Below are 27,042 nucleotides of genomic sequence, written 5' to 3'. Positions count from 1 at the left end.
TTGCATGGATAAAGGGTGAAGATAATAAAGCACCTAAATAAAAATAGTGAACGTGGTGATATTACAATTACGACTCATATTCTGTTTATCACTTTATTTAGTCTTTCCTTTAAATAATAATATTGAAATATTCTTTACATTGCATATTTTTAGCATCGTTATTGAGACCATTGTTTCACAAAATATCAATGAATATTCAGTACAGTCCCGATAGGGACGCTGCAATACACTCACTGTAGTTTGAACAGTTTGCCTGTATATATGTAGGCCTATATATATGTCAATTACGGCAACCATGCACTCATGATGATCATCCATGGAAGGAGGGATCCCCAAATCTGCGTTCCTCCTGATGATATCTTCCTTGCTAATTAAGGGAATTTTTTCTTGCCCTCTTGGGTGCTAGGGGTCAGGGGGACGTCATAAATATATGGGATTTTAAGCGCTTTGTGATTTTACCGGTAATTAATGGCTGTACAAATAAAATGGAATTGTATTGAATTGAACCACCAAATACCCAACCGCATCTACACACAGACATCTCCTTCCCAGGATCCCCGGGCAGCAGGAGCCCCTCCGTCCATCCATGCATTGACAGTGAATGGCGATTGTCTTGCGCGCCGCTCTGAGTGCCTTTGGGCGTGCGTGTGCGTGTGCACAACAATAAAGGAGAGTTTGTGCGGATGCAGTGGTGGGGAGACAGTATCGGCAGATGAGAGAGATATAGAGCGAGCTAGTGATACTGAAATAATTATTAACAAACATACAGTTAGAAGACGTGTTTGGGTTCAGACTAAAAGACTAGGTTGGCTGGTGGTAGTTGAACGCACCGGGGTTTTAACACTGGAAAAGTTCCCGTGTCTTGACGCGTGGGAGTGGGAGGACAGATCGTGACCGACGGAGACGAGCCCCACTCTCACAATGGCAGGTAATACAACGTTAAGACGGACTTATTGAACACATGACACACCAGTCAATTAATTATTATCTGGGTTTTTTTGTATGCAAAGTTTATAATGATTGTGTCGGAATGTGTTTGCAATGACTGAGGCTGCTAACGTTAGCGGACCAGTTTAGCCTCACTAGCCAGCAAACTAACTTACTCCTGGCTAGCTTGAGCTATCTATGTGCTATCTGAAGCTAAATAGTTCCATTGCTTTGCATTGGATGAAGCTAGCCCCGGCTAGCGTGATCTGGAGCTAACGTTATCGCGTTCACTGGCCAGGCGTTGGGTCTGGGAAGCTAACGCTAGCGGTGCTAAGTTAAAGCGTGTGTTTCTCTGCAGGTGTGGTTACTAGAGATGTGTGTGTGCGTGTGCGTTTGAGCCAAATCACATCCACACTGAGAGCTGGATGCAAAGTGCGCTTTAGCTTTTGCAAGTTGATTGACAAAGTTTTGAAGGGACCTGAACATGGAGAATGTGGCTAGACAGCGCTAGCATCAACTTTGACATTGCAGCACTGCTGCTAGACAGCACGCCGGGCCCACTTTGACTGATCACATTATAATATTCAATTTATGAATCGGCCTTAAGTGCACTCGAGTGCGTTATCCGATGTTCAGACTGCAGCCTGAATTAAGGATTAGGAAATATAGACTGGGTGTAGATGCAATATGTATCCGTTTGCAAAGCATACCTTACATATTTGTTTCTGACTGTGAACATGTACTACAAGTTTACAATCTGCATGTTTCTGCATATTATCCAATATCTCCCCATGTTAAACCGTGTGTCAAATTTAGCCACTCTATGCATTGTTGCAATACTGGATAGTGAGATCATGGCCGTATCAAACTTGTTTAATTGTGTAATATGCCCTACTTTATCAAAACAATGCCGAGTGTATCGTTGTGCAATGTGCATTGTCGGTGTATAACCTGTTAAGGGCCTTAAGGGAAATAGACGTTTGCCTGTTTCAACTTGAAGTCAGTGCATATTTATGCAGTCTTCACTACAATGTAAAAATGTTGGCTATGTCATTGTGTGAGATTCTTTGGTACCTAGGCAGTTATTCATCACTGATGGGGGTGTGGCATATTGAAATTTGCACATGGACATAGATTCTATGTTATCCATTATTATCAATCAATACATGCATACTCAGTAAGGAATCTTGTTGGGATGGAGTAGTCATTGCATTAAACAGATATGTTTTAATACTGCGACACCATTTTTGTTATATTTTATGTATAGGAGGTGGGAGTGAAGACATGCAGTGGTGTTTTTCTCAGGTCAAGGGAGCCATCGACGATGATGTGGCTGAAGGTAAGACACACACCTGGGGATTTCAGTCTTCAGTCCTGGGCTTCGGTCGGTCCTTAAGGCTGGTCTTGGTGCTGGGACTTGAGTCTGTGTGGAACTGAAGCTCAGGTTGAATTAATGGGAATGGAAATGCATGTTCTCGAAGGGCTGCAGTATATAACTGTGTGGTGGATTTGAGGGATCTGTCTCACTTTGCTCCACGTCAGTGTAATCATGCATTAGGAACAGCACAAATGGTATTGAACACGTAGAATTCACTGAATTATCTTGAACTCTATTAGGTCTACCATTGTAAGGAAGAATTTATTCCCAATACCTCGGATAAATATAGGTTAAATACTAAACCTATGAATAGTTTTATGCTTGAACCGTTCCACAAACCCAGTGGTCCATAATCACTGAGCGTGTGTGTGTGTACCAGTGACACATTTCACTCCTGTCTGCAATCACACCGGGGATGGAGGTGGTCAATCTGGGACAGCTGTGTAGCCTCACTTAGCTCCGAGGCTTTGAGAAGCAGGGGCATCTCCCTCTGAACCCCCTGCCAACAGACCTTCAGGGCAATAGCCTACACAAAGCCCACCAACCACAACCTTTAGTCTGTGTGTCTGTGAAGTAGGTTAGTTCTAATTCTCCGTCTGCTCCACATACCCTGACATCCTTATGCCCGCGGTCTGGCTGGGCGGACCACTCTGGTTCCTTGACGGCTGAACCGGATTAACTGGACGCCGGTTGATCGTGGTATTTTTATTAATGCACTTTGTGTTATGGGGATATTATGAAACGTGTCAGATTATTAGTTTGAAACATTCAAAAAACATTCAAAATATGTCTTTTGTGTTGCAGAGATATTTACCTAAAGTAATAATGCAGCCTGAAAACACTGACAACGTTTTAGAAAAACCTGTTGTAGTTGTACAATGCACCCCACGACCAATATTTGAAATTGGTATAATATTGTACATTATTGGGTTAGGGTTGGCAATTTGTCTCCGACTGTCTTCCCTAATCTGCTCCAGCGTGCTATTTTCCTGTTACCCACAATGCCGCTCTTTACCCCGTCTCAGCTTACAGTGGATTCGCCCGTGCCTCCTCTCAGTGCGCCTTCAAAGGAAAACCCGAAGTAGCGGGATATTTGCTATTAATGTAAAAAGCGGTTAAAGTTTATATATATTACGGTGTTGGACCGTTAGTGGGCCGATCCACTTTAAAATGTATTTTGTGCGAGATTGGGCACAACCCAATGCTACCTGATCTGTGGGAAACGCTGCATTCATTCTGTAAATTAGACATCTAGCGTTATTCTACGATACCCCAAACGGGCGATACAATGTCAACTATCACGGTGTGAAAACAGCACTGCTAGCCTGGCAACACTAGTCTCAGTTCCCCCAGCAGTGCATTCTAGAACATACAATGGTAGTTGTTTGCATGTTGAAAGCCAGATGCACCAGCCGTATCTGGGCTCCCCACTGTCAGAACGGACCACATCGTCAGGGTTAACCGTGACTACCTGGCCGTTTCCTCTTCGACTGGGGCTAAGCCTATCCAGCTGTACGGAGATCATGGCCAAGCCCCAACCGAGAACCGAGTAGTTTTCGGTTGGGAATGAAACTTAATATCTGATGCTTATGTTGGAAGTTAAAGTGGTTTAAAGAACTACTCCTATTAAAGCACATTGTCACTGCTGCAGCAATGTCTCTGTGTGTGACATAGTTGATTCTACAGGAATTCAGCCGGGGTAATGTGAAATACGACTTAAAGTGGTAAGACATAACCTGGGGTGCGCAATAGATAACAATTGAATAGTGTTTATGTCGAGAGAGGAGGAGATACCGAAGACCTTTTAGGAGGAACTGTGCATTTCTTGTTTCGTACAATGAGGTTGTACACCACAACCCTCTGGAAAAACCGATGGCATACTAGTTGGATATTTGACCAGTTTCACCCTTTTTCTTTTATATTCAAACATTATATCATGTATAACAATTGTGATGAGCTGTCTTTTGTTTAATAGAACCTTGATAATTGCTGTCTGGATTCTAAACCAGGGGCAGTGTAGCGCTCCTGAGACTTGAAAGGGCCAATTAAGTGTGTGTGTGTGTGTGTGTGTGTGTGTGTGTGTGTGTGTGTGTGTGTGTGTGTGTGTGTGTGTGTGTGTGTGTGTGTGTGTGTGTGTGTGTGTGTGTGTGTGTGTGTGTGTGTGTGTGTGTGTGTGTGTTTCAGCGGACATCATCTCAACGGTGGAGTTCAACCATTCAGGGGAGCTGTTGGCCACCGGGGACCGGGGGGGGCGCGTGGTCATCTTCCAACAGGAAGTAGAGGTGCGTTGCATACCCATACCGACAGGATGTAGAGGCACGGTTCATACTGATACCCACCTGAGGTGGAGGTTGGATTCCTACTGATTCAAACAGGAAGTAGAGGTAGCCACATGAAGTAAAGGTTAGTTATATACTAATACCAATGGGAAGTAGAGAACAATGGTTCAGAGTAAAAGGTAAATTTGACCACTGCATTGAATTGTTGTGGGTCTCAGCAATTTTTCCTCTTTTGATTCTGAGTGTAGTTCACCACAACATGGTGATCACTATTACATTCTGTCATGAATTAACAGTGAAGACGCAGTGGGCCTGACATCTCATCGACTGACATCTAGCCTCATTACATGTTATTGTTTCCAATGCATGATTGAATCTATACGAGTAGTGAATGTTGTATTGGGTGTCAATTTATGAATGGGCTATTATGCATTATCAACTTTTACAGAGGAAAACTGACTCAATTGTGCACTTATATTTTCTTATGCACGCACGCACGCGCTCACGGATGTATATTGTCAAAGAATGCAACACAAAAGAGACTAGGGAGACTGTGTCATTAGTAAAGTGGATCTGTTCACCTCGCTGGGAAAGCCATTCATTGGTTTATTTCTGCTCTGATAAATCCAGAAAATCCCATAGTTTCACCGCTAATTTAACCTTTTCATGGTCAAATGATGTGCCAACCTCCTCTCTAGAAATCTTGTCCCGAATCCCTCTATTAATGTATAGCATGGTAATTATGGATGTGTATCTTCAAGTTCTTTGAACGTCAGAGCAAACAGGAATATAGTAATTAAAATAAATTGGACAAAAGACAAAAGATACAGGAAAAATGTATAACAGATCTGCCATAACTAATTCAATATAACTTTTAAATGCATGAAATATTTCCCTGTGTGTCTGAGTGAGTGTGTTTTTGAAACCTATTGGTGTCCCATTCCTCCGCCCACGGCCCCTGCAGAACAAGAGCGTCCCCGAGTACCGCAGCGAGTACAATGTTTACAGCACCTTCCAGAGCCACGAGCCCGAGTTCGACTACCTGAAGAGCCTGGAGATCGAGGAGAAGATCAACAAGATCCGCTGGCTGCCCCAGAAGAACGCCTCGCAGTTCCTGTTGTCGACCAACGGTCGGTGGCTTGTTTCTTTTGTGCTTCACTTTAATCCCCACCTTCAACTGTTTAATGAGCTTTCAACCGTATCATTGTGTCATCCTTGGACACGCCCATATTTGGGTGTTTTCCTGCTCATCATAATTCTACCACTCAAAAGAAAGATCCCTGCTCATTCCTTTGTTTATTTTATATATCTGTCATCAGACTAATATTAACCGTGCCTTTTACTTCAAACCAAGGGATACATTTTTCGGTTTCTGCTCTGAAGCGAGCTGGGACTTCAGCCTGTTTGCGGTGGCCATGCTGCCCCCCCCCCCCCCCCCCCCCCCCCCCCATCTAAAAATAAAATCGGTCCACTTTATATTGGCAGGGCGCCCGTGTTGTGGCTGAAATTAATCTTATGTTTTGTGTTTCGCTGTATTCATCCCTGCCGCAGCAATTTGTTAAACATTGTCTCTACCCACAATGCCTCTGCTGTACCTGTAGCCTAACCTTTATACGTCCTTCAGCATGAAGCCCATCCACAAACAGGCTTTTAATTACACTAATAAAGGTCTGAACTCAGGACTTTGTGTCTTTTTTTAGTTTTTAGGATATCCATGCCCACGTATGTTGGCTTCAAATTTATCGATTTATTTTCTTTCTTTCTTTTTTAACTGTTCCAGATAAAACCATCAAGCTATGGAAGATCAGCGAGCGCGACAAGAGGCCAGAGGGCTACAACCTGAAGGAGGAAGACGGCCGCTACATCAACCCCGGTAACGTGACATCACTGAGGGTGAGTCTTCCACATTAGCACTGACGCCGAGCGTCACCACCTGACGGGGTTACAGCGCTCATTTATTTACTTGACCATTTTTTATTAGTTTGAAGGTTTAGAAGAACTCCGGTAATGAACGTAAATTCCCTTTGGGAATGAACACAGTACCTATCTTAAGCATCAGTATTGAGGCTTTGAGGAAACGGGCCAATTTGATTTGTAACCTTTTCATAGGACCTAGATTTTGATCCGAGTCTGTGTTTGGTGTTGTATGTTGCCCATTGTTGGTTTGTTTCACTCTTCTCTGACACTTTCCGGAGATGGTGCACTTCAACAGACATTACCCCTCACTCTTTTACCATCGTATTATGAACAGTTATATAATTCAATGACCTTTCTATAGTACATTTCGATTGGAATTTGTGGTTTTGTGTCAAGCGTGTTTGATTCTGTATGCCTGTAATTGCTTTCCTAGTTATCTTAGGAGGAGGATCACCTGCACTACATTCCTTTCAGTCTTTACACTTGATTGCTGTTTTTTATATTTAGAAAACCTCCATACCTGTAATTTATATTCCTAATTCTTGTTCAACATAGTCTGACTAATAGTGTTTTTCTATGGTCATCACATTCTTGGACCATCCTTCTGCCAATGTTTTACACGTCAATCAGTGCGTTTACATGGGAAATCTAGATCGGATTAAGCCTTACACCGATTTTGCTACTCGAACGGACCGTGTCAATTATCCGAACGTACAAGGCCTTTAAGAGATCGGATAATGGCCGGAGCATTTACTTCGGGTCCATGTCATTTCTCCGATGCTTCATTGTTCCTACCACTCGACTCCGGCTGGACTCTTCCCGCTGCTCAGCCGCCGGAGAAGTCTGCATTGACCGAGAGGTAGGAACAATGTAGAGTTGGAGAAATGACATGGACCCGAAGTGAACTGACAGCTGTATGGCAACAATCCCATTCTCCTCCATGTAGCGTTTCAATCTTGACTTAAGAGAGTCAAAGCCAAAATTCCTTTTCTCCCAATTCCTTCTCCACCATGGCCGAGATAACCCCCACTACGAGTCTTTGTTGTGGATGTACCAGAGAGTCGGAAAACCCGACGCAGCCTTTAAGATTCATAATATCAGAGAATATCCCCGTCAGTCTGGTCGCGGCGCAATCAATGAATAAAGATCGTATACACGTCAGAAGAAAAAAACGTTTGTTTTGGCAGATGTGCCCGAAGTTACTACTTTACAACCTCATTGATGACCAACGTTTAGGAGAACATTTACTTTTAATTCAGCCTTGGGTGAAATCGAAGCGTAGTGTGTACTAAATGCATCTTGATGATGATACACTTCTTATAGGGGGTAATGGCATGACACCGGCCTCCTCCATCTTCTGTGTCACCTTTTTAAATAAATCGCCATTTCTCGTTTTCCGACGGCGACAACCATAAACATATAAAGAAATAATTTAATATTTATATTTATAAAGAAATAAGAATTGTTTTTATGTCTTTGGCGACAACAACCCAACTACCGTCTCCTTCTACTTCCGGCTCACGTCCCCCGGCCGCAAGATCTCGAGGGTGCACAGAACGCAAAATCCGATACGAGATACGATGCGGGTTTACACGCAGGTAGAACCCGGGCTATGATGGGATTATCTAGCTGTTCTTATCCGATCTCGCTTGTCCGTTCATGTACCGATCTCGGTCCGAAGTAAATCGGGTAAAGGTGTTTACATGCGTTTTAAAACTCCGGTTGAGGTCTTATCCGTTTCTTTATCCGATAATGACTGCATGTAAACGCACTGAATGTCACTCTCACACCTGACTCACTCACACACTGCTACACTGTACAAACGCACTGGTATCCCCCATGGATCCTACCATTAAACCCCACCTCCTCCGGCCAGGTGCCGGTGTTCCGGCCCATGGACCTGATGGTTGAGGCCAGTCCCAGGAGGGTGTTCTCCAACGCCCACACCTACCACATCAACTCCATCTCCGTCAACTCCGACCACGAGACCTACCTGTCTGCCGACGACCTCCGCGTCAACCTCTGGAACCTGGAGATCAACGACCGCAGCTTCAGTATCCTGTGTGCGCGTGTGTGTGTGTGTGCGCGTGTGTGAGGTGCGTGTGTCTGTGCGCGCGTGTGTGTGTGGGTGTGTTCTCTATCATTTAGGGACTTATTTTAACGGCAAATGCCTACTCCTTTTATCTAGCTTTAGAAGAGTGGTGGAACTATTCACTGTTGAAGTATATTCTTATCTCAGGTGACCCACCCACTCAACATGGCTATTGTATTGGTTTATATTCATATCCAAATCTTATCTCATTATTTGGAAGATATTCTAAAATCATGAGTGTATTGTGTTAGCATGTTTACTATATGTAGGGAACGCAGAGTATGATCCACATGTCATGTTCATTTTATTTAAATAGCCCTTAATCACATTTAGTCTCAAAGGGCTTTACAGGCACTATATTTACAACATACCCTAACTCCCTAAATCCCTCCTTCAATGGTTTGTTTGGGGTGCAATGGGTGCCATAATTGACATACATAGTATAGTAGGACAAAGCAAACACTTGAAGTACAATGTACAACAAGGTGCAGTATAGTTTTTGTCACGTGAAGCCAACCTCTTCAATCTGAGTGTCTGTGTTTGTATTCATCACATGCGACGGTCGCACACACAAAACAGCCCACCCACGTCCTCCTCCACGTCTTCCCCTTGACCTCGGACCCCCCCCCCCCCCTCCAGACATCGTGGACATCAAGCCGGCCAACATGGAGGACCTGACGGAGATCATCACGGCGGCCGAGTTCCACCCCCACCACTGCCACACGCTGGTGTACAGCAGCAGCAAGGGCAGCATCCGCCTGTGTGACATGAGGGCGTCGGCGCTCTGCGACCAGCACACCAAGCGTACGTCGGCCCTGGGGGGCGCGCCACCTCCCGTCGCTGCGACCCGGGCCTCGGCCCATGGGGCGTTTTCACTCGATACAGTTTGTTTAGATCACGAGACGCGCTTGTGTACCTTGTTTTTACTCTGCCTGATAGGAAAACGTCTGCTCGATGTGAATATTTAAACGATGCAACATTGGTATCGGGAGCTTACATGTTGATTATCTTTAAACAGATTTTCTGACTATGGGCGGAAGGCTAGTGGGACACAGCATGCAGAGTGTTTGTCGTTCCGTACTGCGCAGCGTTTGCAGCTAGCAAATGGGTTTACTGGGACAGAACAAAAACATAGGAGGATGTAATTTGATCAGCTACTGATTGATTGTAGACCTGTTAATGGTTCACGGACATGTTCACCGGCTGTGTTCCTGCGACGGCATCGCAAAAGTATCAAAATACTTAACACTCTGATAAGTTAACGTTATGTAGGAAGTAAAGAAACCAACCAGAGTCCTTTTGATTGTGTTAAAAGGTTCTGATTGTGGTGTTGTTCACTGACTCAACGTGCGACCGCCTCCCCCCTCCCCCCCAGTGTTTGAGGAGCCAGAGGACCCCAGCAACCGCTCCTTCTTCTCCGAGATCATCTCCTCCATCTCGGACGTCAAGTTCAGCCACAGCGGGCGCTACCTGATGACCCGCGACTACCTGACGGTGAAGATCTGGGATCTGAACATGGAGACCCGGCCCATCGAGACCTACCAGGTAGGGGGCCACAGAACCCAGTGCACGTTTTAATTTTTATGTGGGTTAATTTAGACATTTTAATGTAATGGTGGTTTACTAGTCCAAAAATATTTGAATATCGATTGTAAATTTGGCAGCCCAACACTGAAGTGAATCCGATTGCGCTCTGCATATTTGAATATTTCAAAGAGGGGTCGCGTCATTTAAATATATTCATATTATGTTAACATTTAAATGCATCTTCCTCATGGATCATTACAGTATTGTGGTCATTGAGAAGATGATTGAAACACAATGCATGTAATCCCTCATTTCCTGTCTGTATATCCTGAAGAATATCTTATTGTCGTTTGATGACTGACCACTAGAGGATGTCCTTGCCACAGTAGCCTGAAAGAAAATGCTTTTTCAGAGACTAACTTCTGACCAGTGATGTATGAAACATGTTTCATTCAGGAATTGCCCAAATTAAGATTTACTTTTTATTTCAATACATTCACGAGAAACACTGTTAAAGTTGCACTGTGTAAGACGGAGCCCCTCCTGGGTTTCAGGGTGGAGCCTTTCAGAATGAACTCCAGAACCGTGTTCTGTCCACTCTGACTCACTGAGCGACTGTTTGACGAGACCTAGTGCCGTTGGGCCGGCAGGGTGAATAATACGTTTTAGGATTAGCTTTTTAATGATGACATTATTGCACTCCCCATCGATCAGCATTAAACTCAAGATATGTCCAGTTTATTTTAAGCAACGAGCTAGTTGAAATGGTACACTTTAATACGGTGTTTTTTTTCTCTTTCTCACTCTTCTTAGGTTCATGAGTACCTGAGGAACAAGATGTGCTCCCTCTACGAGAACGACTGCCTCTTCGACAAGTTTGAATGTTGCTGGAACGGAAACGACAGGTTAGAATAAAATACCGTTAGACGTTTTTATTGCTCTCTTTCTATTCCCGTTTGAAAGCGCCTCTATTTCCCCACCGTGGTGAGGACTTGCAGAGTATAAGCCATAACAAGCCCTTGGTAAATGAGTCCACGTTGAAACATCACAGGTGGGAGTGTCCATCCGGACGTAGGTCAACTCTATGGTCCCCTAAATGGACTACCCTGACTGGGAGACTGGAGGTGGATCCATCTGCCCTAAGTGGATAGATTTAGAAATGGCTTGTTATAACTCCTCCGAAGAATAAAATAGGGGCCTTTTTAAGTTGCATTGTCCTTCTGTTGCTGGCAGTTCATTCTCTCTCTCACACTCACTTGGTCTCCTCTGTCTCTCTCTCTCCCTCCCTCGCTCAGCGTTGTCATGACGGGCTCGTACAACAACTTCTTCCGCATGTTCGACCGCGCCCAGCGGCGTGACGCCACCCTGGAGGCGTCCCGCGAGCACAACCTGCCGCTGCAGCTGCTGAAGCCGCGCCGGGTCTGCACCGGCGGCGGCGGCGGTGGCGGCTGCAGCAAGCGCAAGAAGGACGAGATCAGCGTGGACAGTTTGGACTTCAACAAGAAGATCCTGCACACGGCCTGGCACCCCAACGACAACATCATCGCCGTGGCGACCATCAACAACCTCTACATCTTCCAGGACAAAGTGAGCGACCCGGACAGCGCCGACGACCTCTCCGCGTCCGACATGATGTGTACGATCTGAGGCGCTCGGCCATTTTGTTCCTCTTCCTCCCATTTGTTTTGTTTTTATCCCATCTGTTCTTGAAAGCCCCCTTATCGACCGCAACTCCCATGCGTTTCCCTCACTGTTGAGACCAGTGGTTGCTGGGGTAAAGTCTCTCCCTTGGTTGCCTAGGGCGTGTCTGTGGCAACGAGACACTCGAACCCTCCGACTTTTCAATGACGTGCCATTCGTTTCGTTTCCCGTTTTGTTGCTCAAACTCCCGCTACCTGTTCTAGCCCCGCCCCCTTTCCTCCAGGCATCATGTGTTATTGGGTGTCTGTCTGTCTATCCGGTACCGGATGCACTTTCTTTTTTTCTTGTCCTTATTTCTATGAATATATTGTAAAAACAAGAAAATTCTTAAAAACATACGAAGATTTGGTTATATTTTATCCTGTGCCATTTTTTTTTTTTTTTATTTCCTCACAAAATGAAATTTACCAAGAAAGTGTGTGGGTGTGGGTTCAACGGTTCCGCACTGCTCTGTTTTCTACACAGATCATCCTCCTTCTATCCTACAACTGATCCTCACACACTCGCCACAGTCATGACAACATTTTGTTTAGGTTTCCATCCCCCCCTAAGGGGCCACTCACACTAGGGCCGTTTGCCTGTTCCGTGCTGCAGGAAGATTCAGCACGATTGCCCCCCTCCCCACTCCCCCCGCTGGCCTGTGGTCACACTGTTCCCAAAGGCCGTGGCCTGGGCACGATTGCTCCTTCATACATACGTCATCACGTCGTAATACGATAAATACGTCATCACCGAGCGTCCTCGCCGCCATAACAACAATGGAGAACAACAACGTGAATGCTGTCGTCGGCCCAAATTCCAAGTAAACACTCGACTTCACTATCGCACCAACGTAAACCCACTCGTGAACCGCTTGCCGCCATTGTTTAAAATGATTGTTGTGGGGAAGAAGGGCATGGACCTATAAAGAAAGAAGGGTCGCGCATGGACTACGTCATCCAGCTCACGTTGCGTATCATCTCATTAGCATCTGTACTTTGGCCACGACACATCTCTCCCAAGTGTGCCGTGGCCAAGGGGCTGCTCCGTGCTGGAATACGGATGGCGTGGTCACACTAGCCAAACGTTCTAGACTTTAGTATGCAAATGAGCTCGGGCACAGGGCCGCAGCCCTAGTGTGAGTGGCTCCTAATTAACGCATCCTCCATCTTGGAAGACTTTTGTTTCGTTTCGCAAGTCTGAGACACGGTGGGAGGGGTACAGCGCCCTTGCGGACCCCGGTGACCTGACCAGGTACCGGGTGGTTCCAGTGGACACCATTCAACGAGAGGATCTGTGTTGATACGACAGACACAGGCGCGCGCTGTCTGTGTCTCTGGACATGTTTTGTATTCTTTTCCCCTTATTCAGTTTTGTCTATAAAAAAGGAGAAAGTAAGTCAGGTTTATATTCGACCACTTGTACAGAGTGTTGTATTTATGGAAAGGAACAAATACCGCACTGGATTTAATGTGTCCGATGAAGCTTGACCTTCCTGTACTTTACGCAAGTATCGTCGTTTCTCAGAATACCAAAACGCTGAATCAGTTCTTCTTAATACCGTAAATATATGAACATACAGTAGTTATCTTTGATCTGTGCCATATAGTTTCCTTGACACTGGATGCCATCGCTGCACTGGCAACTAAAGGACTTGGTTTTGCTGTGTCCTTTTTTAGAGTGCATAATAAGGTCTTGGCTCGAGGCATTACGTTGATTTTAAGATGTTTGTAACTACTGTAGACGATAATGTTATCATGTTGTGGTACAATATAGGACGCACTAAAAACAGTTGATGTCTCCTAGTACCTCATTTAAATGTTAGCAAATTCTCACAATATTGTCTCCTGTTTATAAGTTGGACAAAACAAGTGCGTTTTCGTTTTAATCTATAACAGAAGTTAATAAATTAACTACTTTTTCCATTTTGTGAATGACTGATTTTTGATGCATTTGTAGCGATGCGAACCTATTCATATGTATTTTAATTAACATAATTCATATTGATTATGTTAATTGTGTGGGGCTGCTTCAATCATGTGGAACGGTAGAGAAGCTTTACACATTAAATCTTCATAGAATAAAATATATGACATGTCACACTAAGTCACAGATGACGGGCCTGAGACAATAATTAAATAAACTGCACATATTTCTAAAGAAGGGATGGTTATTGTTGTACAGTTCTAACATTCTTCGGGCAAATTTCTGGGCCAGGAGTGGTGGGGTCAGATTTATTTTCTGCGTAATGGGAGTCTTCCGTCTTTGTTATTGTGCTGGCGTCATCACACAGCTCCAGGAAGACGCGCGTCACACACGCCCCACAGCTCATGGTTGCACTGCACTGGTTTGCACGACCGCTCTCCCGAACATAGTTTATACAGTTCCTCCCGGTTTGGTTTGTTGCACGCAGCGTTGCGCACGTCTGCATGTGCGCCCGGGGAAATAGTGTGTTGCATTGACGGTCTCTCTTATGCAAAACAGTCAGTCATCAGACACCATGTCGGACGCTTCTTCCACTTCGTCCACAGATAACCACGGAGACGCGGGACTAAACGGTAAATAGAGACATCGCTTTTTACTGTAAAAGTCTGCCATTTGTTGTGTTTGTTGGTGGATGTGTCCGAGTACACGTCGGTGAATTTATGGAGGTTTATAATTAGTAATTCACAATTAAAAGTCTCATCAGGTTGGGTTTTTCAATGAAGGCTTCGGAGGGAAGAGCAGGAACGCTATGTTCCGCTCATGTATTGACAGCCGCTCGGCCAATAGCGTTTGAGTAAGTGTCCTTTCCGTTTGACTGATGAGCGAAAAAGCCAATCGGTGATCCTTGTCGTTATATGGAGGCGGGCTAAAGATGTTGTCAACAAGGAGCGAGATTTATGTGAAAAACTGGTGAATAAAAATAGCTAAATATGGCCACTCTTATAATGCGTTAACATGTAGGAAAACAAAAAAAATAGGCTTTGGAAACGAAGTTATTGATTCTAATTGTGTATTTTGTGTATAGGTAATTATGATTTGTATGCATACTGTCGGCCAACGCGTCGAGCCTCAGCAATTTTAGTAAATGTTTTGTTAATTTTTTTAAGATAAGCCAACGGTTGATATTCATCAAAGAGAGGAGAGACGGACGAATGTCCTTAATTGCATTAAAACAACATGAAACAAAAGGCCTACGCTTGTGGTTTAATGGTCCAGTGTGGGGAGTGTAGGGATCCTCTAGCGGTCAGGTTGCAGATTGCAACCAACTAAATCTCCCCTTTTGCCACCTGGCTTGTAATGTGGAATGTGCCAGCAGATACTTTATATTTAGTTATTCAGTTTGTAGAACTATAGTTCGTAGCTTACATTCTCCCGTCTCTGCAGAGATTGATGCTAATGTCCACGTCCAAGAGAGCTTTAGGCTTATAGGACACTTATTTATAAAGACACGTCTGTGTGTATGTGGGGAACTCCGTCTGGGGAGCAGTTGATGTCCACGTCCAAGAGAGGGTTTAGCTTCTAGGACACATGGATATGACGCCATGTGTTTGTGGACACGTGGAGCTCTGTCTGTGCGGCAGTGTCCTTGTCACACAGAGAGGGATCCTAGGACACTTAAAGAATAACGCCTGTGTGTGTGTGTGTGTGTGTGTGTGTGTGTGTGTGTGTGTGTGTGTGTGTGTGTGTGTGTGTGTGTGTGTGTGTGTGTGTGTGTGTGTGTGTGTGTGTGTGTGTGTGTGTGTGTGTGTGTGTGTGACCGACTGAAAGGTGTATTAAGCTGCTGGTCAGAAGTTGATTTTAATGTCTGCACACGAGAGGGTTAAGCTTTTTGATTACATAGTATCATCAATGACGGTACCAAAAACTGTTTTTCGGTTCTGGGCTACCATAGAACCATGGCTGTGCAACATGGCGGCCTCCATGGAAGAGGACCCAACACCCATGTAGATATTTAGGGCTCTAACTAGGGTAACAAGAACTCAACAATTTTTTTATTTTCATGGGAACACTAATTGAAACAGACTTATGAAGGTTATATTCCATTTCTGCCCCAAGTCCCTTCCATTAGATGCCAATCAATTCTACTTGTTGGATCTTTAAATAACTTTTTTTCTCCCTTTCTATTATCTCTCTCTGTCTCTATTGATCACTCAATCTTAGTTTATTTAGCCAAGGTCCTGATGAAACCCCTGCAAATTTTTGGGGTGGCTGACATTTAGTTTGCACTCGCGCACGTTGTGTCAAGTCCTGCGTTAACCTTTTTCTGTCCTCACCAATCAGCTCAGCTCATCGCAGGTCGCCGTCAGACTGGGCCTGGCCTGCAGGGTGACCTATAGGCACAGCTCAGGGCAGAGGCCAGCAGATCGGGTCGGGAAGATGAGTGGGGGGGGGGGAGTCAAGGAAGGGAAGAAAAGGCTGAGACAAGGGACCCGAGACAGGGACCGGAGGTATGTCATCCCAGTCTGCTGGATCTTCAAGCCATGTTTTTTTTTTGCATATTCTGCCATGCTCTGAGCTGTACAATGGATCGCTGCTACGACCGGGTGCAATGATGGACAGCACACTCACAGCAGACGTTATCATGTTGCTGTTGTTGGCTAGTGGAGAATAAACACTGAACACAGCAAATGGTGTCAGGTGGGCATTGAACCTGGTCTCATTGTTATTGAGAGCAATACAAGCATGAACTTTATTGTTAATCACTCATTTAGCCCATCAGCCAAGCCACGCTCCCTCACACCAATTATATTTATAGGGGACTTTGATGTGTTGGTCAACTTGTGTCCTGGGACTGAGTACACACTTTTATTTTCTTGTAAACCAACAACAGACACCCAACTATTGAATTGATACTCTGGGGGCTGCTTTCAGGGGGGGTTGGGGTTGTGTTTGACCACAACATGGGAGGGACAGTGTCATGACTATTTCTGGAGACAGTTTTGAGTTGAACAGGATTTAAGGAGGTGAGGAAACGCGGGTCAGGTTCTTGTCAGGCCAAATGAATTTAAATGCTCCATTGGTGTGCAGGGATTTCAATACACACACACACACACACACACACACACACACACACACACACACACACACACTGGCTATCAATAGATATTACATGACGTGTTTGTTCACCTACATGTCGATAGATGACTGATAAGGATTTGAACTCGATTTTAAGTCAATCTTGTTTCAAAAGCCAATGACTCACTAATAAATGAGTGTTATACATACTCACACACACACACGCACGCACGCACGCACGCACGCGCGCACGAGCGCGTGCGCTGTGTGTGTACATCAGAATCCCTGCAGACCAATTGAGTATTTCAATGAATTTAACCTTGTGTAATCAAACACCAAGCCCGCCTCTCAACACCTCCTAAAGACCTCTGTACCGTTTTCTCAGTAGTCAAGTCAGTGTCCCCCCCAAGTTGTGGTGAAACACGACCACAACATCTCCCAAAGGGAGCCCTCAATGTCAATCGTCAAGTCAATAGCTTATGTGTCGGTGTTGGTTTACAAGGAAACACAGGTGTGTACAGAGGCCAGCACTCTGATGGAAAATCCTATGTTGTTTAATCAGGTAAGCTTGGTTTCCTTCAGGCTGGGTTATCTGGCCACACCATCTGTTAACTGGTGCTACCTAGTTCCACTTAGTTTACCTTTTCCCTGGGGTGGACCGGTCTAAAGGACATCCTTATCTATACCAGAAAAGTCCCGTGAGTCAACATATCCCTCACATGATGTACGGACCAATGCATTAGGGGGAGGGGGAGAAACAGTTTACAAGAGAAACAAGAGTCTGCCTTGTGTAGGAAAAGTGTTACATAAATAAATAAATAAAAGGCTCTGTGAACTCACTGCTAGGGAGAAGACTGGTGTATGCATACATTTATAGGTTAATTGTCTACATCTATTGTGTGCGTTTTTGCATTCAGAAGTATCTTCTGTCCTTGACGCAATATCTAATATATAAATTGCCACAACAGCACACATGTTGACCCCGAATGTTAAAGCCTTGCATCCAAGTCCCCAGTAAATATATGTGGACTGAAGAGGGCTTTGCTTTAACTTTTATGCTAAGGCCTAAACCAAAACAATCCTAGTCTCTGTGTTTAGACTTCAGGGGATCAAACTAGAGACTGTGTGTGTGTGTGTGTGTGTGTGTGTGTGTGTGTGTGTGTGTGTGTGTGTGTGTGTGTGTGTGTGTGTGTGTGTGTGTGTGTGTGTGTGTGTGTGTGTGTGTGTGTGTGTGTGTGTGTGTGTGTGTCATTCTGTCTGTCTCGAGCAGCTGATAACCGCTCTGTGGCCAGAACGTTCGGCCTGCTCGGCGTCATGGCAACGTGTTCGGAGCTGGCGAGGCGGGAACAATAGGCTGTCAACACACGGCAACCTGGCTCAAGGCCTGGCATGTTAACTAATCCAGCATGAGGGCGATCTGCTGAGTCGTGTGTGTGTGTGTGTGTGTGTGTGTGTGTGTGTGTGTGTGTGTGTGTGTGTGTGTGTGTGTGTGTGTGTGTGTGTGTGTGTGTGTGTGTGTGTGTGTGTTCTTACGTACGGGGTTACTAGGAGTTACTATCCAGGGTTTGGGCGTGGGTCACTGACCCCCCCCCCCCCCCTGACTAAACAACAGTGCTGCCCACCACTTAAAGGTTGCCAGGCCACCTCACATGAACCGGGTGTTTATTTAGCACCGTAGGGTCATGTGGCCCGCCTTGCATGCTGCTGCTTTCCAAACACCTATGGCGGAACACAGGAAAAATTCTCCTTTTTTTTTTAATGAATGAGATGTTATGTTCGGGTCTTACATTTCAGAAATACCTGCCCTGCCCTCTTTCGCCTGCCCTGTGTTACATTTCCAAACGGCCTGAGACGTGGTCTGCGCTCCGTGCCCTGGGTCACGTACCCACGGGGCGGGAGGTCTGCTCGGCCAAAGAAACCCCGGGGCTCTGAGGAGGGCTCTGCCCTCCTGTAAATAACACACAGGGAAGGCTTCAGGCTCAGCCAACCGGAGCCTCGGCTCACTGCTGCTCTTGAACGCTTTGTAGAGGATTACATCGGGGTGTTGTGTTTGGTTCAACGCGGTGGTTATGTATGGTGAGCTTCATGTGCAGAGGCAAAGGTCAACCATAAGTACAAAAAACACAGCAGGTCTAGGTGTAGGGGGCTCACGCACTAGTGAACTAGTCCTTCACTTACCACTAGTTTCACCAACTAGTCAAACAGTTGATCGCTAACACTTCGCCAACTAGTCAACTAGTTGATTACTAACCACTAGTTTCACCACTTAGTCAATTTGTTGATTACTTGCCACTAGTTTTACCAACTAGTCAACTAGTCAATTACTTACCACGACTTTCACCAACTAGACAACTAGTCGTGGACAACATAATTTATCAAATAAATGATAGAGAATGTATCATCCTCTATCATTGATATTGGAGAATGTCAGCAAGTAACATGTTATGACCAACACACTGGATTTAGAGCGAGTTTAAACCTATAAAATGCTGTTGTTGTTCATTGTTGAAGTGTTTAATACTTGTGACGTTACCAATCGTGCTCAATATAAAATGCTAGGCTAATGTTTATGTGTCTGTTATGTCTGTCGTCACGGCAACCCAGCTGCCAGTGAAGCCAATGCCCTGGGTGGCCGGACGCTCCATGAGGTTAAAAACTCCTGAGCAGGACACCCAACCCTTACTGCTCCCGACGAGCTTGCTGTCGCCCTGTACGGCTGACACTGCCGTTGGTGTGTGAACGTCTGTTTAAAGGGGCTAATGTTAGGCAATAATTGTAAAAGCGCTTACAGTGACCACTGGGTAGAAAAATGCTATATAAATGCGGTCAATTTACATTAACTCATTTTTAATAACCAATTGATTATTGTGTGACATTTCACAGTAGAGTGCTTGAACCTTCTGTGTGTCCCTCTCTGTCTTCCTTAAATAACGACTAGACGACTAATGCCAAAACTTGGCAACTAGTAAAGGCTAGTAGACATGAAACGTATCGTCCTTTTATTAAGAGCACACTTTTTAATGTTCTGATTCTGAATTAAAAGTAATGTGCATGAACCAGGCAGAAGGCTGTAAAAAAACTAATAAAACGCAATCCCCCAAAGAGACTAGCATCCTGCCTTGAGGACTTGGTGGTGTACCAGGGCTGAGTGTCTCTCTGTCCTTCCCCCAGGTTCCTGGGTGGAGCTGGAGATGAACAGGGGGTTGACCAGCCTCAGCCAGTCGTCCCCCGAGGGGCCCCAGGCCTCAGGGCCCCTACTGCCCCTCCTGCCCCTTCTGCCCCTCCTGCCTCAGGTGGAGGAAGAGGAGGCCATGGTGGGGGGCCTGGAGCACGTGCCCTCCTCCTCCTCCATCCACAACGGAGACATGGAGAAGATCCTGCTGGACGCGCAGCACGAGTCCAGCCGCAGTAACTCCTCCTGTGATAGGTGAGGGGAGAGGTTCTTCTTTATTCTGATTGGTCCAAGGGATACATCGAGATGTCTGTACATCAGAGCTTACCTGAACTTACCTAGATTGAGATGAATGTTGTTTGATTTCAAATTCATCATTTGCAAGTCAAGCAGGGGAGTTTGCTAGGTTAGCATTTGCTTCCGTTAGCTGATTCCATGGACTTGCAGAGCCACAGTAGCCTATTCATGTTAGGGGATATGCTTTGAATGTCTTTCCAAGGATTTCAAATATGTGTTGATGAGTCGCTTATTCAAAACGAGTGCCAACAAAACCATAACGAGATTGTAACTACTAGTTAGACTCTGTGGTTGCAACAAGATCGGTGTTTAGAAATGTGAACAAAGGCAGATTTCCCCTATTATAAGGTTTACTAACAGCCTGGAGAGTTAAGCTAATTATCTAGAATTACACATTAGTGCCTCCCTGGTGTTTAAATAAACTGCTACACTGTTATACTTTTTCTTCCCCAAAACAGAGCTAAACAGGACTGTCTCTGAGCCGTGAATTAGTGTTAAGGCCTAAAATTAGCTGGTAACATTTGAGTGGGTAGTTTCAGCAGAAAAAACAACTCTATCTCTATAAATGCCTTTAATCTTTTTAATAGTTATCCAATGCCAATTCCCACAGCACTTAAATATTCCTAGGAAGAACCCTGTGTTGGCAGGAATCGCCTACAAAGGATAAAAGCTCTTGAACCTTCAGTTGACACAAAAAAATCCACATGGCTAATGGCATATGGCTAATTGCTGTAATTAAGTAAACAGCAATTATTCTAACCTATAAATGTCTGCTGTATAAAAGCAAATACTAGTAGGGTTTAATTTAGCCCTGTTTCCTGTAAACTCAAGCCACAGATAGCATCACACTCATATCATCATTTAACACAGCTTATTAGCTAACGGTGACCGTCAGCTGTTGATGACTCACCTGCAGATGCTCATTTAGACTCTGACGACACTCAAGAGGCTGACCACACTCTAAACTCATACCACTGGGACCTGACACAGCCCAGGTTACTGCAAGTTCACTTCCATAGTTTACTATATGACTGATGTCACCCAGCAACACTTTACTTTTGCTGGGTGACAATTCCACAGTTACCAGTGCTTCACCATAGGGGGTGCTTTTCCTGCTGTTTTATGTACTTGTTTGGTTGCTCTTTGAAAACATTCAAACTGTCAAATCTTAATAAATTAAAAATGGATAAATAATCTACCGAACACATCAGACTGCTAGATTAAATGCATGCAGGGACTGTATCATGTAGTTTCATTGGCATGTACTTTTATGTCTTGTATTGATATTTCACTTGCGTACTATAAATGCATTTGTAACTGCATCAATAAGGATTCAATGCTAAATATTGTGGATATATATCATAGATATATATAAATTAACAATATTTTTAGGTTCATTCACAATAATAATCTCTGGTGCTGGTGAAACACACGTTTGTATATGGTCTAAGCCAAGGTTTAGTTTCAGCTGCCATGTTAAACCTTATTAACACTTCATTGACTGGTGGCAGGACGTCCTCTGAACTATGACCTAGATTTGGGTGTAGTTTGTGTCTAACTGGTTCAGTGGGGTTGGTTCGTTTTCCTTGGAGTGTTTGTGTGAAGGATAAGTTGTTTGTTTCTTTAACTGTTGGTTGCTCTGTTCAGCCCCCCCAGGCCACACACCCCTCAGGACGAAGGCCAGATCATCTTCGATGTGGACGTTACCAGCCACAGAGGCAGCCAAGTGAGTCTCTCTCTCTCTCTCTCTCTCTCTCTCTCTCTCTCTCTCTCTCTCTCTCTCTCTCTCTCTCTCTCTCTCTCTCTCTCTCTCTCTCTCTCTCTCTCTCTCTCTCTCTCTCTCTCTCTCTCTCTCTCTCTCTCTCTCTCTCTCTCTCTCTCTCTCTCTCTCTCTCTCTCTCTCTCTCTCTCTCTCTCTCTCTCTCTCTCTCTCTGATGTTTTATGCTATTTTCTCTGCGGGGAAAATAATAGTAATTAGTAATAATAAAATTGATGATTTATTATGATTATAATAACAAACTGCTTTTGTGTGTTACACACGAGTGGAAGTACAAAGCTATTATTAGATGTGTTGTTATTGGGATTCTGGACACGTTGAGCTATGGTAATCCAGTTCTGAGGAAACTGCACGCACTCAACAGAAACACCCAAACCTTTGAGACATAGCCCCGGCCAATTCAGTGTGTGTGTGTGTGTGTGTGTGTGTGTGTGTGTGTGTGTGTGTGTGTGTGTGTGTGTGTGTGTGTCCATAATGTCCTAGATAAGGCAGGGGACGTCTTGATACATTCCTGCCTGTTGTATATGATTGTTTGTAAGAGGACGCTGGTTATAATGAGAGCGACTTCCTGGTTACGTTTGTTGTTATGACTTTTTGTCTGTAAATGTGTGTGTAGTCAGAAGAAGAGGTGGTGGATAAGGAGAGAGACATGGACATCCTGATGAAGGACACAGACTGGGTCGCTGATTGGTCGAGTCGACCAGAAAACATTCCTCCAAAGTAAGAGTCTGATTACTGGCCTTGCTGCACTTGAAATATCATGACTGATGGACAGACTAACGGATATACCATTCATCCGTTTAGTCAATTTACCTTTAAAAATATGATCTTATAATCTATTAGTTAATCCAATATGCCACTAAAGGCTTCATTTCAAGAATGTACTAACGATTTTTAATGGGAAAGCAAGGAACGACATCCTACATTTACCTAAAGTGATTTTGCCTGCACACTTAAGTAACTTAAAAGTGAGACTGAGCGCAATCAAACCATTCAATCTTTATCAGAGTGACTCCACGTTTTACTGAATCATCCAAAAGGCAACTGGCAAGGATTATTTTTAGATGACACTCTAACCCTGAGGCATTTACTTTAAAGAAAACATTACAAAATACTCTTTAGCAATAACTGTACAAACCGCGCGGTGTTTAACGCTTTTCGGATTATTCCGACAGGGAGTTCAACTTCCGTCACCCACGGCGAGCAGGAACGCTCAGCATGAGGAACACCGGGGCGATGAAGAAGGGAGGCCTTTTCTCTTCTGAGTTCCTCAAAGTGTTCATCCCTTCTCTGCTAATATCTCACATCCTGGCACTCGGATTGGGGTAAGAATAGCCAATCCAAGATTTTTCTTGTTATTGGTTTGTTTTATTCTGGAGAACATTTCCGTCTCAGATGTTTGTTTATGGAGTAAACAGCTGATGTAACAAAGTGAAATGGTGCAGGTTTAATATTATATATATTATCATTCATATACAAGTTTAGGAGAAAAGCAAGAACCATTGCCTGTTTGATGGTTGATGTCCTCTCTCCTCCCCTCTCTAGGGTGTACATTGGGAAGCGGCTCACCACAACGGCCACCAGCTCCTTCTAGGACCACCTGATCTGGAGGGGGGGGGGCTCTGTGGAGGAGGACGAGGTCATGACCTCTCCCTCTCCCCTTCCTCCTAGCTCTCTTCCTTGACTCTATTCTCTCTCTCTCTCTCTCTCTCTCTCTCTCTCTCTCTCTCTCTCTCTCTCTCTCTCTCTCTCTCTCTCTCTCTCTCTCTCTCTCTCTCTCTCTCTCTCTCCTTGTGTAGATACCCTTCCCATCTCAATCCCTCACTCGCCCATTTTGTATACGGTTTTGATGGAATGACGATTACCGAGGTCATACTTTTCTCTCTCTTTCTTGTGTCGTTTGTTTTCATGGGCACGATATTACAACAACTAAAACCTAGTTCTACTCTACTCCTCCTCTTCTTTTACTTTTTTCTTTCTACTGCTGTTAATACACGTGTTGATGAGCTGTAGATGGAGCACGGGAGAGTCAACCATTAAAGGGAATCAGAAGGAGAAGCAAGAGGATTTAGGACTTGTGCCAACACTAAATCAAACCAAGCAATCGGACAGGAGAATGACAGAGAGCCTACTTTTGAAGGCGGCCATTTTGTTTAGCGATTACGCGGTCGCTTTCAGAGGTTATCGTTATTATCGGCTTTGTATCTATTATTTTTTTCCACAGCCTTGTGGAACCCAAGCTATTGAGATTTTAAGTTATAGCAGCCACAGTCCACCTATAGCTTTGCCTTGCACTGGAGATTTTATTTAAATTAATTTATCCTGCCGGAAAACATTCTGTATTACTGTACTGCACCACTATGAAGAGTATTCCGTTCAATCTCCGAATGAGGGTCCCTGTTACAAATAACGGTCATTTAGAGCTGTATTTTGAGGAGGTTGTGTTCCCTCTTGGTGTGAAACCGTACAATGTGTTTTGTTTGGGTGCCAATATTGCGATGTCCACAAACCTTTCTGTTCTTCGGCAGTTCTTGTGAGTTGATGCTGATGCCATTCCCGTGAAATGATGCTGTAGGTGTCTGTACCATGTCCTAGTGATTTCCCTTTTTTCTTGGTACAAACTGGGCTTTTCACCCACCCTCATCCTTTACCTACCATTAGCTTGTCTGCCCTCAAGTAATACTTGTGATTTTCTTTCCCCCTCTGAGGGAATTTAATTTAATTGTACCTGTATTCTGCTATACCTAATAGTATACTCATGTTTCTCTCTTTTGGTTTTGCTTGGAAGTGAAATGACGAAGTTGAAAGTGTTTTCAAAACATCCGATTTTCTTAAATTCAGATGTTTGGAGTGATTATATAAAAAAGTTATAATATAAAAAATAAGGAAATTAGTTATAAATATTTAATCTTTTTTAAAGCTGATTCCAATAACTTATCTTATAAAACCTAGACATTTGGTCATGAAATATTCATATCTTTTAATATTCTACCAAAAATGAGCTGGAACAGACAGATAAAAGTTATACTGTCCCGGCGGCATTCTGAACGGAAAAAGGATAGAAAGAATTTTTTTTTTTTGTTCTACTCTTCTGAGGGTTTTTCAGCCAGTGGATTCAGCCAAAGGCAGTGGTCATGTTGGCCGGACCTACCCCCTAACCCTGCCCCCCTACCCCAATCTCTAACCCCTCAACCCGCCTAGTCCGTAACCCTTAATCCGTAACCCTCATTCCCCAAACCCTAACTCCGAAACCACCCTTGAACCCTAAATCCTAATCTATAGTCCTAAACGCCTAGTTCCTAGTCCCTAACCCCTAAGTACTTTACTCCTAACCCCTACCCCCTAACCTCCGACTCTATTTCTTATATCGGGTACGTGACTAGCATGGTAAGCCACGTACCTTTTTAAAGCATGATTTAAAACGGTTAAAGTAAATGTAATAACGAACATGATGCTCGGACAGACTTTCTTGCCGGATCTTTTCCAGAAGGGATGGTTGTGTAAACAGTGGCCTATTTGATCAAGCTTAGTGTAGCTTGTGTGACTTAAACTGATATTTTACTACATCTTTTCTATCATCTGTTATGACTGCTATACTGGCCCCAGGTAATAATGGTAATAATAAACAAAGTCATGGTCCTCCTACAAAGTTTGCCAGAAAATATAAACAGTAAATGTCCATAGTTTTTCATAAGTTATACACACTGTGTACACTTTATTTGAACCATCCATTTGTTATTTTACCCCAGTCTAGCCAGTAGGAGGTTGCCATCTGACCTGGAAGTGATTTTGTTAAAAATCACCGATTTCTGAATCATGTGATATGTTTTATCCTTCAGTTTTTTATGAAGCTGTATTCATTTCGTAAATTAAGATGAGCCTGGAATCCAGGTGTAGGCTTCAGGAGCTTTCCAGAAACTTCCTGAGCTTTTCAGAGACTTTATTTACCGTTAGGAAAGCCACAGATATTCTCCTCTCTCTTTGTCTCTCTGCCACCTTTTTGTGCCACAAAGCAGATTGTTTGTGTGTGTTTTGGCCATGGCAACATTTGAGCATTTTTGTTTACTCTAGTTGTTTTCGTGGTTGTTGAGGAATATTTCAGTTTGGTTTTATTTCGTGTTGTTTTGTCGGTGATGGACGATGCATGCAGAGCAAGCAGTGTGCTGTAAGTGGAATGATCCCAACGTTTGTGTGTACAATCAAACCAAAATATGAGATGTGAACAACCCGATGTTGAGGAGGCCTCTTGCTTTAAAGAAAGGAAACGAAGCGTGTAGAAAATGATTTTCCACACCTCTACGGTAACGATAGTTACCACAATAATGTGTATTGCTTTAATTTTCTCCCTTTTCATTAACAAGTTGATAAACATTTTGTCATTAAAGATTATCTGAATCAAGCAAGTTGCAGAGTTTGTTTTGGTGTTTCCTGGTCATTGGTCCAATCGAGTTGATCAAAAAATCAGCTTTCAGAGACACTTTTTAATTGAACAGTTCCTTCTCAGGGCCTTCAAAGTTAAAGCATATTTGAGACGGATACGGTAGAGGGCAGTTGAACTAATGGACCTACAGTCAGGGAGAATTAAAAAAGGAATGTGTGGCATTTCCCTTCCAGGTCTGCTGACTTTCTCATGTCATAGTATAAGGAAGAAGCATTTGAAACACTTATTACTTAAAAGAGATTAACTTTATTCTTCTGTTCCTGATTCCTGCTTTGGAAGCCGTTCATAATATTCTTGGAAAGGAGCCTAACGTTCACGTCAATACCAACACAAGCTTGATCTCCTCAGTTTTTGATATTCCATGCACTTTCTATAACTGCATAGTCTGGGTGCTTTACTTTCGGAGGGTTCTGTGACCATGTTCAATAATCTTTTCCAGTCATTATTTATTTCCACTCAGAGCTGGGCCTCTGAGCATATTCTTTTAAGGTGGCTATCGAACCACTAGCAACTGAAGTAGCGCTCTCTGGTGTTTACAATGGGTATGGCACCC

General features: G+C 44.0%; 2 protein-coding genes across 3 annotated transcripts; both read left to right on the top strand.

The window, feature by feature from the left end:
* The first annotated feature begins 653 nt into the window (after positions 1-653).
* Positions 654-14,027, top strand: LOC130372142 (serine/threonine-protein phosphatase 2A 55 kDa regulatory subunit B alpha isoform-like). 2 transcript variants are annotated; one of them, XM_056577938.1, is made up of 10 exons: positions 654-928; positions 2,198-2,266; positions 4,490-4,587; positions 5,549-5,714; positions 6,365-6,477; positions 8,378-8,555; positions 9,233-9,397; positions 9,969-10,138; positions 10,934-11,025; positions 11,416-14,027. In XM_056577938.1, exons 1-10 carry the CDS (start codon positions 922-924, stop codon positions 11,765-11,767), a joined length of 1,410 nt encoding a protein of 469 aa, XP_056433913.1. In that variant the 5' UTR covers positions 654-921; the 3' UTR covers positions 11,768-14,027. The 2 variants fall into 2 exon arrangements, with proteins under 2 accessions (XP_056433913.1, XP_056433912.1); XM_056577937.1 differs by having other exon boundaries at positions 2,195-2,266.
* An 87-nt stretch (positions 14,028-14,114) lies between these two features.
* Positions 14,115-26,552, top strand: LOC130372144 (BCL2/adenovirus E1B 19 kDa protein-interacting protein 3-like). The gene is made up of 6 exons (XM_056577941.1): positions 14,115-14,358; positions 19,973-20,228; positions 21,918-21,996; positions 22,665-22,768; positions 23,224-23,373; positions 23,594-26,552. The coding sequence occupies exons 1-6, from the start codon at positions 14,274-14,276 to the stop codon at positions 23,640-23,642; spliced, it is 723 nt and encodes a 240-aa protein (XP_056433916.1). The 5' UTR covers positions 14,115-14,273; the 3' UTR covers positions 23,643-26,552.
* The last annotated feature ends 490 nt before the right edge of the window (positions 26,553-27,042 follow it).

The sequence above is a fragment of the Gadus chalcogrammus genome, chromosome 19, assembly GCF_026213295.1.
Source record: "Gadus chalcogrammus isolate NIFS_2021 chromosome 19, NIFS_Gcha_1.0, whole genome shotgun sequence".
Classification (NCBI taxonomy): domain Eukaryota; kingdom Metazoa; phylum Chordata; class Actinopteri; order Gadiformes; family Gadidae; genus Gadus; species Gadus chalcogrammus.
The sequence above is the reverse complement of the archived record's forward strand: the minus strand, read 5'-3'. Positions and strand labels throughout refer to the sequence as shown.

What these genes read in the sequence shown, in the direction of transcription:
- LOC130372142 (XM_056577937.1), top strand. An exon ending in GTTCCTGTTGTCGACCAACG is followed by an intron (nt 5,715 to 6,364) that starts GTCGGTGGCTTG and finishes TAACTGTTCCAG; the next exon opens with ATAAAACCATCAAGCTATGG. An exon ending in GGCCCATCGAGACCTACCAG is followed by an intron (nt 10,139 to 10,933) that starts GTAGGGGGCCAC and finishes CACTCTTCTTAG; the next exon opens with GTTCATGAGTACCTGAGGAA.
- LOC130372144 (XM_056577941.1), top strand. Translation starts at nt 14,274, where the DNA reads ATGCAAAACAGTCAGTCATCAGACACCATGTCGGACGCTTCTTCCACT. An exon ending in CGGAGACGCGGGACTAAACG is followed by an intron (nt 14,359 to 19,972) that starts GTAAATAGAGAC and finishes TCCTTCCCCCAG; the next exon opens with GTTCCTGGGTGGAGCTGGAG. An exon ending in CCAGCCACAGAGGCAGCCAA is followed by an intron (nt 21,997 to 22,664) that starts GTGAGTCTCTCT and finishes ATGTGTGTGTAG; the next exon opens with TCAGAAGAAGAGGTGGTGGA.